This window comes from Ctenopharyngodon idella, chromosome 2 (genome assembly GCF_019924925.1).
Source record: "Ctenopharyngodon idella isolate HZGC_01 chromosome 2, HZGC01, whole genome shotgun sequence".
Classification (NCBI taxonomy): Eukaryota; Metazoa; Chordata; class Actinopteri; order Cypriniformes; family Xenocyprididae; genus Ctenopharyngodon; species Ctenopharyngodon idella.
In genome coordinates, this window is record NC_067221.1 from 19,257,383 (window position 1) to 19,271,384 (window position 14,002).

General features: G+C 42.4%; 1 protein-coding gene across 2 annotated transcripts; it reads right to left on the bottom strand.

Moving 5' to 3' along the window:
* Positions 1-632: 632 nt before the first annotated feature.
* Positions 633-5,683, bottom strand: LOC127524506 (zinc finger protein 500-like). 2 transcript variants are annotated; one of them, XM_051916060.1, is made up of 2 exons: positions 4,178-5,683; positions 633-866 (listed from the first exon to the last, which is right to left on the bottom strand). In XM_051916060.1, the coding sequence occupies exons 1-2, from the start codon at positions 5,294-5,296 to the stop codon at positions 864-866; spliced, it is 1,122 nt and encodes a 373-aa protein (XP_051772020.1). In that variant the 5' UTR covers positions 5,297-5,683; the 3' UTR covers positions 633-863. The 2 variants fall into 2 exon arrangements, with proteins under 2 accessions (XP_051772020.1, XP_051772011.1); XM_051916051.1 differs by having other exon boundaries at positions 633-1,384.
* Between the last annotated feature and the right edge of the window lie 8,319 nt (positions 5,684-14,002).

Consider the following 14,002-nt stretch of genomic DNA (forward strand, 5'->3'; position numbering starts at 1 on the left):
TGTTGTATGAATATCTGAACATGCAATATATAAAAAGAAAGCCTAGGTGAAAAAAGTACACTTCCATAATGTAAAGTGCTCTATTTTCGCACACTAATTTTGTACTTAATATACTAAAAATTATTCTTTAGTACTTGTTAAGATAATTTTAGGAACATCTAAGTATACTCAACTGTGCTATTTTGAGACACCATGAATATGAAGTAAATTGTGCTTTTAACATACTATCTGTGTATTAAAAAAAATGTATTTAGTTACCACTTGTACACTTGAACCCATCTTGTATGAAAGATGGGTTCAAGTGTATTACAACTGGTAACTAAATACATTTGAGGTACATTATTAAGCACTTCAAGTACATTATGGAAGAGTGCTTTTTTTCACCCGGGAGAACAGAGCCTCTGCTTTTAAACAACAACAAAAAACGTTTTTTCTATAGCTTCATGCATTTTTATCAACACCTGAATGTGGGCAAGTTTAAAAAAAGCAACATTTTGAACAAAAAGCTGCAGAAAGCTTTTATCGCTTGTTTCTGCTTCTTTTTTTTTTTTGCCTGTGTTTTGATCCGGAGATTCTCTACTCTTTCAGAAGATAGCGTCCCCTATCATATAACAATAAAAACACGGTGTAGCAAAGTTCAGTATTCAGGAAGGAAGAGGACAGGGTCGGCTTGACTACTGACTGCTTTTTATTTGCACTAATTCTCACAATTCAAAACAAAAGGGGTGCAGACAGGCACAAAGCGGTCAAAAATCATTCAGAAGTCTCTCACTCGTAGATCACCAGCGGGGCAGCAGTCAGTAGTCCGTCTCTCTCTCCCCCACTCCTGTTTCTCCTGGTGTTATATACTCTCTCCACACCAATTACTGAAACAAGAGACAGGTGTTCGTCATTTGCATTTAACCCACTCACTCACCGTTCGTCTCCTGACTCTCTCTCCCGCTGCCGACTCCGCTGAACCACGCCCCCCCCGCCACATACCCCCACCGCCCGACTCAGGCCGGGGAGCCATCCGGCCTGCAGCCCCCCCCCCCCCATTTCTGGAGAGGAAGTCGGCCACAGCCATCTGAGCACCCGGCCTGTGGACCACTTTGAACTTAAAAGGCTGTAAAGCTAGATACCAACGAGTGATCCGCGCGTTGGTATCCTTCATGCGGTGGAGCCACTGCAGGGGGGCATGGTCCGAACAGAGAGTGAATTCCCGTCCCAGGAGATAATAGCGGAGGGTGAGGACGGCCCACCTGATGGCAAGACACTCCTTTTCTATGGTGCTGTACTTAGTCTCTCTCTTTGAGAGCTTCCGACTAATGTACAGCACCGGCCGTTCCTCCCCCTCTATCTCCTGGGACAGGACGGCACCCAGCCCCCTGTCCGACGCGTCTGTCTGCAACAGGAAAGGGAGAGAAAAATCAGGAGAGTGTAACAACGGCCCGCCACATAAAGCAGCCTTCACTTGGGTAAAGGCCTGCTGGCACAGCTCCGTCCACTGGACCGTATCTGGTGCCTCCTTTTTAGTGAGATCAGTCAAAGGGCTGGTGAGGTCCGAATAATTAGGTACAAACCTTCTATAATATCCCGCCAGCCCTAGGAACTGTCTCACCTCCTTTTTGGTCTTGGGACGCGGACAGGTCGCAACTGCTGCCGTCTTATCAATTTGGGGACGCACCTGCCCATGTCCCAAGTGGAAGCCCAGATATCTTACTTCCACCCGCCCAATTGCACACTTCTTCGGGTTGGCCGTGAGCCCAGCCCCTCTCAGCGACCTCAAGACAGCCCTCAAATGCTGCATATGCCGCTGCCAGTCATGACTAAATATAATTATGTCATCTAAGTAGGCAGCAGCATACGCAGCATGGGGCCGTAAAATTCTGTCCATGAGACGCTGAAAGGTAGCCGGAGCCCCGAACAGCCCGAACGGAAGGGTAACAAATTGGTGTAATCCAAACGGCGTGGTGAAAGCTGTCTTTTCTTTAGATAATGGAGACAAGGGGATCTGCCAATATCCCTTTGTTAAGTCCAGTGTCGAATAAAACCGAGCCGTACCGAGCCGATCAAGCAGTTCGTCCACCCGTGGCATTGGATACGCGTCGAATTTCGACACAGCATTCACCTTGCGATAATCCACACAGAACCGAACCGAGCCGTCCGTTTTCGGAACTAAAACTATCGGGCTCGCCCAGTTACTGTTGGATTCTTCTATTACGCCCATGTCAAGCATTGCTCCTAATTCTGCCTGAACCACTTTTTTTTTATGTTCAGGCAAACGGTACGGCCGGCTGCGAACTACCACGCCCGGCTCTGTCTCGATATGGTGCTGAATCAAATTAGTACGGCCCGGTAGGGGCGAGAACACGTCCGCAAACTCTGCTTGTAATTTCGTCAGGTCAGTGAGCTGGGAGGGCGAGAGATGATCTCCTCCGGGGGCCAGTGCGAGAGATTGGTGTTTGGTATTCGCCTCTGGCCCGAGATCATCCTCTCCACCAATCACCATCGCCAACATCACTGCCTCTGCCTCATTCCATTTTTTAAGGAGATTGAGGTGATAAATCTGACGTGCCCCTCTCCTATCAGACCGTATAACCTCATAATCGAGATCTCCAATCCGCCGTGTGACCTCAAATGGTCCTTGCCACTTTGCTAATAATTTCGAGCTTGACGTTGGAAGTAATACAAGCACTTTCTCTCCCGGTGCGAATTTACGCAAGTTAGTTCCCCTGTTGTACAGCCGGCTCTGTCTGTCCTGGGCTTGTAACAAATTCTCCGTTGATAGCCGCCCCAAAGTGTGGAGTTTTGTTCTCAAGTCCATTACATACTGAATTTCGTTTTTGCTCTGAGATGGTCCGTCCTCCCAAGTTTCTCTCAGGACATCCAGTACCCCGCGGGGCTGGCGTCCGTAAAGAAGCTCGAAGGGGGAAAACCCCGTGGAGGCTTGCGGGACTTCTCGCACAGCGAACAACAGGGGTTCTAACCATTTATCCCAATTTTTGGCGTCTTCTTGTACGAATTTACGAATCATGGTTTTAAGCGTGCGATTAAAACGTTCGACCAGCCCGTCAGTTTGTGGGTGAAAGACGCTGGTACGGATCGCTTTAATGCCCAATAATTCGTAAAGTTCGCGTAAAGTACGTGACATAAACGCCGTGCCTTGATCGGTGAGGATTTCTTTTGGAATCCCCACCCGGGAGATTAAAGTAAACAGTGCGTCCGCAACACTCTTCGCGGAAATGCTGCGGAGGGCCACTGCTTCAGGATATCGAGTTGCATAATCCACAATGACTAATGCAAAGCGATGTCCCCTGGCTGATCGCTCTAATGGCCCGATGAGGTCCATACCAATTCTCTCGAAGGGGACCTGCATTAATGGGAGGGGGCGCAAAGGCGCTTTTGGGGTGGCCGGTGGATTTACCAACTGACATTCACGACAAGACGCGCACCACCTGCGCACATTCTCGTGAATGCCCGGCCAAAAGAATCGGGTCATGAGGCGATTTAGTGTTGTTGCCTGTCCTAAGTGTCCAGCCATTGGATTAGAATGAGCCGCTTGGAAAAGCATTTCCCTGCGGCTCCTTGGAACTAACAACTGGGTTGTATCTTCTTTTGTCTGGGTGTCTTGGGTCACCCGATACAACCGATTTTTTATAACTGCAAAATATGGATAAGTAAGCGCCCGTCCAGGCTGGAGAGGCTGACCGTCGATGGTTTGGACCTGCTCAAATGCACGTTTTAGGGTCTCATCCTGAGACTGCTCCAGGGGAAAGTCATCGCGATCCGAGAGAATTATTCTCTCAATTTCACTCTGTTCCCCTGAAGCAGCACTCAGTGGTCCCCGTTCAGTCTCTCCCGCCTGTGCTTGCGCATCCCCAACCATCGCCTTTTTCCCCCAAGAGGCATCCGTGCATAAATAACCCAATAATTCAGAAAATGCTGGCCAATTTGTCCCCAAAATTAACGGATGCCGGAGGTGCGGATTAACTGCCACCTCAACGCTATGCTTTTGGCCCCTGAACTGGATAATGACCGGCACTACCGGATATACCACCACATCCCCGTGTACGCACCGCACCTTAACCACGCGGCTTGTATCCAATGCCCCGGATGAAATCAGGCTTTGATGGATCGAGGTTTGGTTACAGCCTGAATCCACCAAGGCCTGATAGGTACCCCCCTTGATACTCACAGGTATTTGATACCAGCCAGCTTGACCGGGGGCAGCCTGCGGGGCGTCCGGGACCCGGACCATTGTCCCAACCTCCATCACTGGGCACCTGTCCACGAAATGCTCCGGGTCCCCGCAACGCCAACAGGCTGGCCCAGACCTCCCCGCCGCCCCAGTGGCAGGGAGTGGGGTAAATGATTGGCGTGGAGAGAGCGGAGAAACAGGCGCGGGGTCCTGTCCAGCGGAAGTCAGTCCCGCCCTCCTGGGCGGGGCTCTGGGACCCCCAAACTGGCTCGGGTCAACTCCGCCCCGCCCCCGGGGCGGGACTCGAGGATGTACAGGTGGGCGGGACCTGGGGAGAGGGACAGGACGAGAGAGAGAGACAGAAGGGGAAGACGGAGAGAGAGAGACAGATGGGAGGGGTTCGCCGACCCCTGGGCACGCCACCATATGGTCCTCCGCGAGGTGGATGGCTGAGTCCAGCGACGTGGGGCGGTGGCACTGGACCCACTCTGCTGTCCTCCGTGGGAGCCGAGTAATGAACTGCTCCAGTACCACTCGATCGACAATCTTCTCCACGTCGCTTCCCTCAGCCAACAGCCATTTGCGGCAGGAGTCCCGGAGCTGTTGGGCCAACACGAACGGTCGGCCGGACTCGCCCAGTTCCAGGGAACGGAACCGCTGGCGATGTTCTTCAGGGCTCCGGCCGACCCGCTGGAGGATGGCCCTTTTTAGGTCGTCGAAGACCAGGAGATTCTGCACCGGAAGCTGCTGTGCCGCTATCTGGGACTCCCCGGAGAGCAGCGGGACCAGGCGCATCGGCCACTGGTCCCGCGGCCAGCCCGACAGCTCGGCCGTCTTCTGAAAGAGATCGATGAAAACCTCCGGGTCGTCCTCAGATCCCATTTTGTGTAGTGGTAGGTGGGCGGGCACAGCTCGAGGTTCCAGGGCTTCCGGTCGAACCTCCCGGTCAATCCAGCTCCGGAACCTCTCGCGGTCCTCCTGCTGGGCTTGAACAACGACTTGGAAGCACCTCTCTTGATCCTGTCTCAAGTCCAGCAGGGCCTGGTGTTGTTCTTGTTGCATGACCGCGAGGGAGGTGATAATCTCCGCAAATGGCGATCCGGAGGACGATTGCATGGCGGCGGCTTCCGTCTTCCTTCCCGGGTTTCGGCACCAGTGTAGCAAAGTTCAGTATTCAGGAAGGAAGAGGACAGGGTCGGCTTGACTACTGACTGCTTTTTATTTGCACTAATTCTCACAATTCAAAACAAAAGGGGTGCAGACAGGCACAAAGCGGTCAAAAATCATTCAGAAGTCTCTCACTCGTAGATCACCAGCGGGGCAGCAGTCAGTAGTCCGTCTCTCTCTCCCCCACTCCTGTTTCTCCTGGTGTTATATACTCTCTCCACACCAATTACTGAAACAAGAGACAGGTGTTCGTCATTTGCATTTAACCCACTCACTCACCGTTCGTCTCCTGACTCTCTCTCCCGCTGCCGACTCCGCTGAACCACGCCCCCCCCGCCACACACGGAAAGCCAGAAAATTCCGTAGATAGCTGGGAAACGTTGTCTCATAATGATGGAAAATTCCATCAGTGGTAGGGAAAGAGTTAAGAATTTGTGCAATCTAAAATTTTGCTCAAGGGCAAAACATTTCCCCATGCATCAGGTTCAAGTTTTTCATGTGAATTCACCACATTGACCAACAAAATGCTGCTTTGTGCATTAGTACTGACAGTGGACAATTGATCTTTTTGGCAGCAAAATTTTGCTAATGTGACCGCGCTTTTACTGGAATATAGGGATGGGAACATGAGATGGACTCCAACCAAAATCTCCAAAGTCTTTTTAAAACACTGCTTCATTGAGGAACGAAACAAGTGACAGTATTTATGAGTAAGTCACTGAATCATTCACTCAACCGATTTGTTCAAAAATCTGATTCATTCAGAAATTAAATACCACTACGGTGTGTTGTTGCTTAGCAACAGGCAACATTTTATGTGGCTTTGGCTTCATTTGGAACTGTTTATGTTAGCAGAGAAAAACTAGATAAAGTAACTGGCAATATTGTGTCTGAAATAAGTAACCCAGTTACTCAGGCCACACTGATTCTACTTACGTCTGAAGCGTAACTTATGCGACGTACTGGAATTACTCTACACTATGACGTACTACGGTATGACGTACTACGGTATGACGTACTACGCTACATCCTACGTTATACGTCGCGTAAGTTACGCTTTAGACGTATGTAGAATCCGTATGGCCGTTTGGCCAGAAGCTAGTTATTTTACTTTAGAACATGTTAAATATGGATATTTTTCCTACACAAACACATCGCTTTGCTTCAGAAGGACTTTATTAACCCCCGGAGCCGTGTGGAGTACGTTTATGATGGATGGATGCACTTTTTTGAGCTTCAAACAGATGGTTTTCATGCACTGCCATTATAAAGCTTGGGAGCATCAGGGTGATTATTAATATAACTCCGATTGTATTCGTCTGAAAGAGGAAAGTCATATACACCTAGGATGGCTTGAGGGTGAGTAAATCATGGGGTATTTTTCATTTTAAAGTGAATTAATTCTTTAAAAGTCTTGAAAAAATCTTGTGCATTACTATTGACAGTATGGACATTTTTGCCTAATGTTGCTGCACCTTTACTGGAATATGGCACAAGAGTTTGATGCTATTTTGTATGGACTTTTTGCCCAGAAAGAAAGAAAGAAAGAAAGGAGAATGAATGGGAACATGACCTGGACCCAAGTCATCCAAGAGCAACACAGCTCAACAGTGTGAGTGCTTACACTGACCACAAAACCATTCCTTCATCCTTTTATGTTGGTTTTAAGGTGAATTTTTTAGTGTGTGTTATTTTAGGAGTTTAACAGACATGGTCATCATGAAATGTTATTATTCCAAGAAAGTCATATGGGTTTGGAATGAGTACATAATGGCAGAATTGTCTTTTTTGTTTTAACTATTCCTTAAAGTTGGCAAATTTTACATTTGCAAAGAGACTTCTAGGCAAAATGTAGGTCATTTGTTCTGTGATGTCACAGCCTACCCAAAGTATTATCTCTCTTGTATGGAATAAGAACAACACTGCCACTGAATTAATCACATGAAATCGCATTACCCCCTTAGAAGTTTAAAAAGATGCAGTATCACAATTAGAACAGGAGCCCAAGTGTTTGTTGACAGGTTAGCAGTGGTACTCTGTACATAGTCCTGACTAACAGACAGGAACATTTTGAAAAACCTCTCTACTTGCCTCTGATTATATACACTTAAGATTATTATCAATTTTTAGATTGCACTTGATGAATAACGACTTGAGATGTGAGCCGGCTCTGCTGAATGGCTGTTGAATGGAGGTTATAATGTATTGTCTGCCATGGCAGCTTTGAAGTTGCATTCTTGAGAATAATGAGACATGACTCACCTTCTCTGCTCCTCTCCACTTCAGGCGTGTCAATGCAGGAGATGTGAAAGTTACAGCTATTCAGGCTAGAGGGAGGAATCAGTCGACATGTGTTAAAAAGGTACACGCACACAAGCCCACACTTTTTACCCTATAAAACTTTGAACATCAAGGTATAACAAAGAAAGAATGCAATACATCTATATATACTTGTTATTAGTGCCTTTTATTTTGTGGTGCACAACATTATTACCTCTGCTGAAATAAACATGAATTTCATATTAGCATTGAAGCCAAAATAAAAAATCCATCCATCCAGTGAGGCCATTTTGCACATTAGCAATTTTAAATTCCTCTAGGATGCCTTGAGTAAATACTGAATGCTGAGAGGGGGTCTTTGATCATCGCTTAGTTTCCACTGCTAGTCAGTTTCGGCTCAGAAGTCACTCACCCGGTTTTCTGTGCTTCACTGGTTTCCTGTTGTAGACATAGCCTGAGGAAAGGTGGACTGACACCTGTGTTTTCTCTGAAAGACTATGCTTTTCCAAGGAAACAGCACTTTTTCTCTCGGCTTAGAGGGATAAACATTTATAAAGCTCTTTATTGAGTGCAAACACTTCAATCACAATAGAGAACCACATAATAGCCCACAGCTCAGAGACCATTTCTGTTGGGTTCATGGTACTTATATTTTATAGGCCAAGTGGATTCTACATAAGAATACAACGTTGTTTGGAGTCTTTTCAACATATTTTCGGCGAACCTCATGCCTGGCACACGCTAATGTGAATAATTATTGTGGTTTTATTAAATTGTAATACTTCCATGAAATATCTGTCAGAGAGAAATGATTCAGAAGTTTAAATAATGAATCACATTAATGTGATACAATCATTATTCAAGGTAAAAATGGTGTAATTATACATCAGAAGCAAATGTGAACCACAAGAAATCAGTATTTTAATTAAAATGAATTCTGTTGTTCATATACACCAACTATCAATTTAGGACAGCACTAGAACATTTCTGAACAACATATGTCTATTATAGTCAAACAATGCCTAAAGTACTCCCACTTGCTCTCATAAAGGCTTTTTTTTATGCTCTGGTGCTTCCTTTTACATTATGTAAACCACTCATATAGCTAAATGCTTAACATAACACAATAAAAATGAATTAGTCATACATTCAAGTTTGTGTTTTAGGGTCTATTTATGGAATGGGCCGAGGTGTAGAGAGGAGGCAATGAGGAGAAGTGGATGACTTTACAAAAACATTCAGTTTTATTGATATATTTTTTTGTTAATATTTTGAATTATGTTATTTTTATGTTTTCTGTTTTCATTCATTTTAGTTAAAGTTTTAGTAAGTTAGCTGTGTGTTTTTGGGGGTTAGATTAGATGGGATGATTTGGTTGTATGCAGGGGCAATATTCAAATCCATCAGTTACAACCCCTCCAATATTTTAACATGAAAATCACAGTAGATCAAATGAAAAATATGTAGAATTCGTTTATTTTGTAACAATAATTTTGTTTCTATTCAAATATGAGTTTGTCATAATAAATTAGACAAAAAAAAAAACTTATTTTTTTATATAAAATAAATTATCCAATAACGTAAAACATTATTATTATTATTATTACAGATTATTGTTATTATTTTTTAATTAAAAAAATAATAACAGGCAGCATACCAACGTTCAACCCTCCCAATGTTGAAACCAAATCTACGCCCTTGGTTGTATGTGTCATAAACGGCTCCCTAATTGTTTTATTTTTATTATTATTATTATTATTATTTTAATTTAAATCAATCTATGTAATTTTTTACATATAATTCAATGTATTAATATGTTTATTTGGAAACACTTTAGTTTATGGTCCAATTCTCACTGTTAACTAGTTGCTGCATATTACTAGGATATTGGCTGTTTATTAATACTTATTAAGCACATGATATTAATGCCTTATTCTGCATGACCATATTCCACATCCGTTTATCCTATCCAATACCTAAACTTAACAACTACCTTACTAACTATTAATAAGCAGTAATTAGGAGTTTATTGAGGCAAAAGTCATAGTTATTAGTTAGTTAATAGTGAGAATTGTACCCTAATCTAAAGTGTGACTATCTAGATATACTGTATACTACAAAATCTTTTTCAGGTCTGGTCCATATCTGGTCTGTATTGTCTTATCTAATCTACGCAATCTGCATAAATAATGGAAAATATTCTCAGTTTATAGAGTTCAAATATAGCAAAAATATTAATTAACACTGCAATGTAATTAATTAGCCAGCAAAGCTTCCTACACCTTCTCGAAAAACAACTTCTCACCTGTTTTACACTGTCATCCAGCATCATGCTTTCTTTTTGCTGATGACCTTGTGAGTAGCTCTGCTGATGTCTTCAAAGCGGCATGCAAAGTATTGTGTCCCCGGGGCTCGCAGGCGCTCTCTAAGGCAGAACACAGGGGTGTCAAGGTCCCCCCTATCTGTGGCAGAGATGCAGGCAGATGGTTGGGATAATTACTTAAAGCCTGAGGAAGATAGTCATGCAGTCCGCCGCATGAAGAAACATTATAATAGATTGAAAATGTCTTCAGGCAGGCTACAGGGGCGGCGCATGAACAGGAAATGCACAAAAGAAGACTATGATTGTCAAAGCAGAAAGGACAAAGTGTTTTTTGACATTGGTGAACACATAAAGAAGTACTTTACCTCTGGCAAAACTAGCTTTCAATAAAACTTGGCTGCTTATGCAGTAGAAAGGCAAAAACATTTTTGAAATCTTGGCTGCCTGACTAGAGAAAAAGGCTGTTGCCTTCGACCAAATAGGTAGGAAAACTACAACACCCATAATGCACTGGGCATGTTGTCGTCCACGGCCACTCCCAGTCTGCTATGGATACGGCTGACCAGAGTCAAATAGTGTCTCGCTTTAGTAGGTAAATACTTCTTAGCAAACTTTTAAGCCAGGTGCACATTGTACGATTTATAAAAATCCTTTACAAATGTTCCTTTTCAGACTGATTGACACATGATTCCAGCTGTAAGCCATGTCACACTGTAGGATCTCAGTTGTCATTATTGTCAAACTGTACAGCAGTCAAGACTTCTTGCTCGTCCGGAGTTTTACATCATCAATCCTAGTGTTAATTGTGATCATGGCTTGTCCTGAAAAGAAAAACTGAATTAAAAAAAACAAAAACGATATGTGTGAAGCAAGTGGTGGTTTGTTGTTATTGCACTAATTGCATCATCAGGTTCTGTGCTCCTATTGTTTTTTTATTTAAAGGTTGTCATATGAGAAGACCAGTGTTGGGGAAAGTTACTTTTAAAAGTAATGCATTACAATATTGCGTTACTCCCTAAAAAAGTAACTAATTGCGTTACTTTTTTATAAAAAGTAATGCGTTACATTACTTTTGTGTTACTTTTTCTCACCTGGGCTGGGCTTGCTTGTTTTTTAAAAACAACAAAAAAAGTTCTATTTTTGGCAAATGTTTTTCGGCCCTTTCACACCAAAAGTGAAATGAATAAGCCTCAGGCTAAAGAAAAAGCATATTTATGCCTGTACAGTAGAAGGCGCAGCTCAAACAAACCTTTCAGCTGTGCTGCCATTCTGAATTAAAGAAGACTAGGATACAGAAGAAGGAAGTTCAACACTCTTATTTCTAAATCTAATCTAAAGTCATTTTTACTTATTGGTATTAGATCATTGAAGTCAGCAGCAAAGACATTGGTTAATAAGTGAGATTAAACACAAAGTATATTTGTGTAATATAGTTAACTATTACAGGTTTGCATAAATTTCTGAGATTGTATTTCACTGTTTTTATTCATTTTGAGGAATACTGAATGTTTTCGTGCAAGTGAGATGAGTAAATGCATGTTCACATTTAGTCTAGAACTACAATAACCATCATATTTACACAGCGCACACAACACCTCTGCACTTTATTTCTCTCAACATGGGGACAGGAGAGCTGTCAGTCAATAAATGTGAAAAAGTAACTTATGTTAGTTTTTTGAAAAAGTAACTTAGATATTTTATTGTAAAGTTACTTTACTAGTTACTTGAAAAAGTGATCTGATTACTTAACTCAAGTTACTTGTAATGTGTTACCCCCAACACTGGAGAAGACACTGCAGGACTGTGCCTCAAAATTCTGACACTCGCAGAATTTCATCAGAGGTAAAATTTGATTTTTAATGGTAATTAATCGCCTGTCGGCGAACATGGCAAACTAGCAAATAGCGCCAAAAGACTATAGATTTTAGCCTAGGATAAGAGGAATCTTTTAGGATTCACAAAATTTTTCTCAGATAGCCAAATCGTAGCCAAAATCATAGTGTGTACCCGGCTTTAGTCATAATGCTGTCGACTTGTATTGCTTCCAGGTGCAAGAATTCAAAGGGTAAATGTTTAGCGGGAGAGAGTTATTTTAGCTTTTTTATTGTAAGCAGTGGCTAAGGGCTGCAAAGAATCGTAAACCTGCATGGAACACAGTGATGGAAAATCTTAAAAACCTCAGCATTTGTAGTCAACATTACAAAATGGATGACTATGAACACAGTGTTTTAGACCAAATGGAAGGGAAAAACTGAAAGAAACTGCCGTTCCGTCACTTCTGCCCAACCTCCGATGCAAAACGCTGATGCGTACAGGTAAGAAAGCTGTTGCCAAACCATAATGTTGAAGACAAAGTACAATACAATTTCATTAACCTACTCGTACAATAACTATTTTGTTAATATAATCCCCGACTCTTCGTGGACAGGGATAAAAAAAAAATGCGGAAGTATACTCTGTAGTTTTCACTAAATCCATAGAGCTGTCAAAAGTCTGCAGGGTGACATAAAACGGGACAAATAAACGTGAATTTCTCGGTCCTGGTAATACAGAGTTTATTTACATGTATTACCAACATTGTAACAATACAAAGCAGGTTGAAAATCTGCAATACAGATGGACTGAGGTAAAAAAAAACAAAAAAAAACAAACACACATTTAATGACCAAACATAGTCAAATTATCTTCCTTCATCAGCCTAACTGACCTGCTTTATGAATATTATCAACCACCAAATTACACCAAGGGTATGGCGAGAAATTAATGCAATTCCTTCAAAGTTCTCATAAAGAATCAAGAGGGGCTCCTCACTGGAGCTGTGCTTATGGTATGGAGTCTCTTTGTGCTGAAGGGAATAGAGGTGAGAGGCCATAAGCACATTATGGAGCTCCTCCAATTTGCTTTGAGAACTCTGATACATCCTCAATGGGACATGATGAGTCATTGAACATTCAACTACTTCAAACTACTCCAAGTTTTACAACACTCTTTCAGAGGTTTCTTGAGGTAAAACAATATCTGAAAAGGACAAAGATAAATATGTAAAAGAAATAACAGTAGATGTTTAGATGAAGTTCAACTAGCATGGAATATTGCAGGAAGGTGTCAGCTCTAATCTTAGATAACTTTGAGAATTAATTGCAGAGGCTTAAGAGTGATTATATTTGAGACTATATGAGTGGCTAATTTTGAGCCAGAGCACAGACCTGCAATTATCATGCCACATTTATTAAATACACCTGAGTGACAGCTCTGTAGCTGATAAATAAGGCAAACTTAATTAAATTCTCTGGACCTGTGGTAATTCATATACTCATGTCCACTCTTTTAATTAACACCACTGTAATCTCAGAGCAATATACCGGGTGGAAACCTCAACAAAGGTGACAAAACAGACATTTTAATTTGCCACCGTTGTCATTTTAGGATAATTACCCATATAGGTGTTAACTTAAAGAGTCTGTCTTTTATTGCCCCCAATTTGCAGGCAATAATTTTTTCAAAACTCACAAACTGTTTACACTAGTAGCAGAGGGCTGTAAAAAACATGTTGGCCTACGGAAGCAATTCCAGCTTTGCTTATCCTTCTTATTTGCATCCCATCCGCAACTCATACTGTCTTTACCCCAGTGTTTAATACCAGTTTAATCTCTTTCTTACATTCTAAATTTAATTTATACTGTTATTAAGCAGTATAACACAAGAAAGAGTGCAATTCGGCCATGCCATAGCTAATCACAACAGCTAGTGCTGACATTGAGACCAAGCTTCTACTACGCAACAATAAACAAGAAGTTTTTGTGTAACTTAGTATTGCCAGTTACTTTGTCTATTCTTGTTTCGGCAACAAAAATAGTTCGCACACAGTAGCGCTGTTTTGTTTCTAAATGAATCAGCATTTTTGAACAAATCATTTGAGTAAATGATTCAGTCACTCATTCATAAAAAGTGCCCAAATTCAGCATTTTACCATACCATTACTATTTCTGTCATATCTTTATATAGTAGAAATTGTAAGTGTGGCATGTTAGTATGCTATTCCAAACTTTAAA

Excerpts from the sequence above, each read along its gene's own strand:
- LOC127524506 (XM_051916051.1), bottom strand. The coding sequence starts at position 5,296 with ATGCAATCGTCCTCCGGATCGCCATTTGCGGAGATTATCACCTCCCTC. Across the intron at positions 1,385-4,177 it reads CTGGCTGGTATCAAATACCT|ACAGACGCGTCGGACAGGGG; the intron begins GTGAGTATCAAG and ends TTCCTGTTGCAG.